General features: G+C 33.1%; 1 protein-coding gene across 1 annotated transcript in view; it reads right to left on the bottom strand.

The window, feature by feature from the left end:
• LOC102584455 (AP-4 complex subunit epsilon) overlaps positions 1 to 5,256 on the bottom strand; it is a 21,759-nt gene extending 16,503 nt beyond the window's left edge. The window contains exons 1-3 of the mRNA XM_015314599.1: positions 5,230 to 5,256; positions 2,230 to 3,120; positions 1,221 to 1,406 (exon numbers count right to left, since the gene is read on the bottom strand). Of these exons, the coding sequence (XP_015170085.1) occupies positions 1,221 to 1,406; positions 2,230 to 3,120; positions 5,230 to 5,256 (1,104 nt within the window). The remainder of the gene's footprint in view (positions 1 to 1,220; positions 1,407 to 2,229; positions 3,121 to 5,229) is intronic.
• Positions 5,257 to 5,782: the final 526 nt, after the last annotated feature.

Genomic DNA, 5,782 nt, shown 5'->3' with positions numbered 1-5,782 from the left:
CCCTCTGTAATTTTGATGTACGAATTACTGGAATCCTTTTCTGAGTATTCCTTTTGTTCATAATACAAGTTATCTTCTTCAAAAAAAAAAAAACAACCACTACTAACCGCCATCATCAGGTCAATCACTACAACATCAACCACCTCCACCATCACAATTATCACCACCACTACTACAAATCATCTCAAACATCACTAATGTTACTTTTTCAAATCAAGTAATGATTATATTTTTATTACATTTTTTATGACAAGGGAAACCCGCAGTCGCTACCCTTTGGAGGTGCACAAGGTAAAACCCCCGCTCATGTGCAATAACTCGCAAACCACACATGATTTTTATTACATTTATATTTTTTATAATATTTAATTACTGATTTATTTTTTTGATGACAAGGGAAATCCGCAGCCGCTACCCTTTGGATGTGCACAGGGTAAAACCCCGCTCCTATGCAATAGTTTGCAAACCACATAGGAGAGGTAACCCACACTAGGCAAGCCCGGTGCAACGAGCTCGACCCAGAAGGCAAACCCCTTGCTTTCGTTGGCAAGGGGTTTTGAACTTGAGACCTCCAACATGGAAGTCCCAAGCCCAAACCACTGGGCCACCCCGAAGGGTATTAATTACTGATTTATTTGAAATGTATATTTTCTATATTTACAAATAAATTATGCACTTTCAAATATTAAAAAACAAACCATCTTAATCATTCAGTGTTCGACAACAACTTAATCATTCGGAGTATGATGTCTTAATCTTAATGAAAACAAATGAGGTCTTACTTATAGATAGATAAGGCATAATGGGAAAAAAAAATCCATATAGGTGATTGGTTGATAGCTACTCAATAGGTTTAATATTTAACTTAATTTTTCACTTTTATTTTATTTAGCATGATGATGATAAGAAATAAGCTTAAATGATAGTGAGGATTCATATAGCATACCCAATTGGTTTGGATCTAAGGTGTAGACACATAGTTATTGTAAAATTTGTTATTGGAATGAAAGAATTTGAACCTCAACAGCGCAAACAAATCAGAGGCCCAACCCTCAGAAAGTAAGATGGTAGCATGAACTTGAATGGCCACTCCATAATTTGAGAGAAACTTTGCATCAAGACAAAACACGTAAAAATACAACCTTTCCAGCTTTAAACTTTCACAAAGAAAATTCGTGTACATATCAGCAAGAGATCAAACTGGAATTTTGATTGCATACCTGAATGAATGGAGCAGGCATCTGATGATAATCATAACTCTTGGGCAATCTCCGCTCCGCTACTTGTTTTAGAATGCTTACAAAGCTGACCACCAAATCCTTATAAGAATTAACATCCTCTGAGATAAGATCATAAAGAGGGCATAGCGTAGAGCCCATAACACCAGGATCATTGTCACATAGCCTCTGCAAACAAAAATAATTGTTAAATAACAAATAGGATCAGTTACGCCATAAAAGGGATCTATTTTCTCTTCAAATGCATCTAAACAATATTTGCATGCCATTCAATGTGCACATGATTCAGTTCACTATCTACCTCATCACTTATATCCTTATCACTGGCAAATTCCACATTCTTCTCATAATTTTATCCAGCACCTCAGTCCTCTCTTTTTTGATACAACACCATACTAAGGTCATTAATATCCTCTGGAGCTTTGTAAAATCATTAAAAATATCAATAGATCCTATTCTCTCTCCACTGTGCAGCTTAAAAAGGAAGTGTTAGAAAATCAAGCAATTTCTGCCTATCTGCCAATGCCTTGGTCGGCAAAGTTACCCGGTACTTGTACTACTAGTAAGGTGTATGCAAGTTGGCCCGGGCATTATCGTTATGGAAAGAACATAAAGTGTTAGTCGGAAAAAAACTTACAGCATTTGGATCATGTCCTATTGCATCCTCCTATGTCCCAATCTTGAACTCAAACACTAGTAATTTTTCATAACTTTTTTCCAGTAGGATAAATTTAGAGAAGGGAAAACACATGCTAAACTAACAAGTTCAAGTGCATCTTTTTTCTCTATATACTCTTATCCAACTATTGCTTGGACATGTATTCTTTTAAAACATTCTAACTCGCTTAAAATAATAGTACAGGAATTTCTGTATAACTTATGCTGGATTGCACCAAATTACCTCAATAATACATGTATTCCACAATGCATTCTGGACAACCAATTCAACTATTACTATAAAACACAAAAAAAAATCTGCAAAAGAATGCACCTTTCTGAAATTGGAGACAAGATGGCTAACAGAAGATGGTGATTTCTGATGAAACCGGTGAAGTGCCATAACAGCCTTTTTCCTAACAGCTTCTTTTGAATGCCCCAACAAATCCACCACCTGAGGCAACACAGCTGGAATAGTCTCCTCATTAATCAACTTACAAACCGCATTCAATGCAGCACAAACTACCAAATAATTATCCGATTTCAAGTCTTTCTGAATAGTATTCACAATCAAGATAATCAAATCATGATCTTCATTCAAAAAAAGTGTCACAGCTAAATACCCAGTACGCTTAAGATGTAAATTATCATCATGCGTCATTTTCACAGCATGTATATACCCAAATGATGCATCATGTCCTAACATTTCAACATACACTAATCTCATTATATACTCTTTCATCTTCCTTTTAGGTATATCAGGCTCAATGATTCGTTTCTTGAGAATTTCGATCTCGTTAATCACGATTCGATCTTCTTCAGCTTTAGATCGGGCTTCTCCAATTGATTTAATTAGGTCAAGAAACTCTTTAGACTGTCCAAATCCTCCTTGGGAGCCCATTGCGAGCTCCCTACCAATTGTCTTCAACTGCTCCAGCTTGGATTTTCGGATCAAAAACCTGGATCGATGATGAATCAAACGACGTCGTTTGAGGGGTTTAGGGTTTGAATTTTGAGTGGATCTATGGGTAGAGTAGAAGGGAAACAGAGAGAGTAAGTAGTAGGTGAAAGGATATTGATACACGGGGAGCGTGAATCGTAAGGAATATGCAGAAGATGGAAAAGACAGTGTTGGGGACCCGGCAGTAGAAGAAGAAGACGACGATGATGAGAAGGTAGAAGAAAAAAAAAAGATACTACTAGTAGATGTGTTTGATTGAATTAGCTAGCACGTGGTAAGCATGCTGTTTTTTTTTGTTTCTTTTTGAGTATGTTATGGTTAGGGGTGGGCATTCGATATTTGGTTTAAAATTTTTAAATTTTGAGTTTGATAACTCGATGTATATGAAATATTTTAAATTTTAGCTTAGTAATTGATAAATTAAACTTCGATTGATATGATATTCGATAATATTGTATTGAAGTTGAAGTCAATTGTGTTATAAAGTTAATACAATTGTGTTATAAAGTTAATACAATTGTTATAATTATTTTTGTTTTCAATATGAAGACATAATATAATAGAAGATCAATAAATAAAGAGAACATAAAAAAAATATTGACACAAGGTAAATTGTACCCAAATAATATGGACAACCAATAGAAATCAATGTACCCAAATAATATGGACAACCAAGGTAAATTGTTAGTGAAATATTTGTGTCTAATCTCTTGAGATTCTAATATTTTGTGATCAAATGCAATGTTATGTAGTAGTAAATAGTAACTAAAGAATATTATACATTGTAATATTGTCAACATCGTATCATTTTGTACGGTTAATGAGAAGTAAGCAATCAGCATCATGAAAAAGAGTAAAATCAAATGACCATTCTCTTTTTATTAATGCCTCTAGATACATATGTTTTTGAGTTGTTTATGTTTAGTCTTTAATTTTCTTTTTGAACTTGTATCGATGGGTCTACTGATATATAATACTCTTATGGAAAAATTATGTGGACGGATATCTTTTAATAAATAATTACTGATTTTAGCGATACTTTTATTTATTACCATTTATAGCAATACTATAATAAATTTGCAATATGTATTAAAAGTTAATTATGTATACAATATATGTGTATTATAACTGTTTTTACAAAAAAATGTTATGTTTGTTTGTTAAGAAATTGACACATTGTATTATAAGTATATTAAAATGTGTGATAAATGTATTATCCATCAATAAAACTTGTATTATATGTGTTCTATAAATTGTTCTCTGATATGTATTAAAACTTTATATCATTATAAATGTATTAAAAGTGATCAAGTGAAAAAAAATGGTATTGCTATAAATGGTAAATATTTTTTTAATATAGTATATTTATGTAAGTTTCTCAATACTTATTAAGTAAATATTTTGATATTCGAAAAATACTCAATATCAAATATTACTAATATCTACTACCAAATTCAAACTCAAATATCATAATTTTAAAAAAAATATCTCAAAAAACGTACCAAATACCGAACTATCAAAATCCTCAATTCGATATGATAATTTGATTTTTGATATTTTATGTCCAATCTGTCACGAACTAGATCGTCGTGAGTGGCACCCACACTAAACTACATAGTGCGAGCATCAACTTCCAACCCGAAACTAATTCAACACGCCATTTATAATACAAATACATCATAACAAATAGTAAAAACAACAGTTTAGACAATTAAATAATTGAGTCTCCATAAATTCAACTGATCAATAGTTAAAACTATTATGTGGAAAGAAACCCCTAAGAACTGAAAATTGTAGTACCAAAACTCTAATGTAATCAATAATGGGGATGCGACCCCGAAAACTTATAAAATACAATCTATTAGTCTAGTGTTTGTGTCCGGAATGATAGATAAGTTATGATAGAAGCACCCATGGTAGCTTGAAAGAGTAGCTCACCTTGGATGTGAAGTCAAATTATATCCCTTAGTTGAGGTCTCGAATCGGCCACTTGAAGATGTCATGTACTCAACAAGAAAAGAACACGTGTAGTATCAGTACACAAACCACGTTATACTAGTAGGATCACACGACTAGTCCAAGATATGAATGTAAACAATTAAGGAAATTATAGTAACACAAGTCAACACATATAACAATTATTACCAATATATGTAAATTCACAATCACAATATCATGAAACACTAAATACCTGGATGGATGCCCCACACAACCACAAATGCAAATGTTCGGTCCTCTCAAGGAACCATAAACACATACATGATCCTCTCATGAAATTCACACACAAAATGTTAGGTACCCGCGTGATACCCGATACAACTAGAGATAGTAATTATACCAGACGTGATTTTCAAGTCAATCCTTTGTAATTACACAAGGCATGGTATCCGAGCCAACCATAATTATTCATGTATCGACATGGTACCCGATCCAACTAGCAATCACAAACACAATGAACAATACCACTTAAAAGCTACAAGTCACATAAATAGGCTCATTGCATGAAATTACCAACATGTTATCATTTCATATGTTTTCCTGTGTTTTTCTTGGCATGCATTGCACATATGATACTATATAGTAGTTGACATGCATACATACATAAATCGGAAAACATACAACCATCACCTACCTTGAATCAAACCTCTAGGAAACTCTAAAGAACCTAAGTTTTCCCCCTTTGAAGTGCATTGACTTGTTCTTGAACGAAAACAATAAATAAATGCAACAATGAATCAAAAAAAGGGTCTAATTATACTCGGATTATACTCAAATCCTAACCCTGGGTTAATTTACAATCATCCTCTCAAATTTAGGGTTTTTCCCACCATGATATCATGCCAAAAATCATTTTCCAAGAGTAACATCTTAAATTTTAAGGCTTAAGAATCAATTTTCAAGATTGGGGAAAACTTACCTTTACCGA

This window comes from Solanum tuberosum, unplaced genomic scaffold (assembly GCF_000226075.1).
Source record: "Solanum tuberosum cultivar DM 1-3 516 R44 unplaced genomic scaffold, SolTub_3.0 scf00303, whole genome shotgun sequence".
NCBI classification, from domain to species: Eukaryota; Viridiplantae; Streptophyta; class Magnoliopsida; order Solanales; family Solanaceae; genus Solanum; species Solanum tuberosum.
This window is presented reverse-complemented; position numbering and strand designations above follow the sequence as displayed.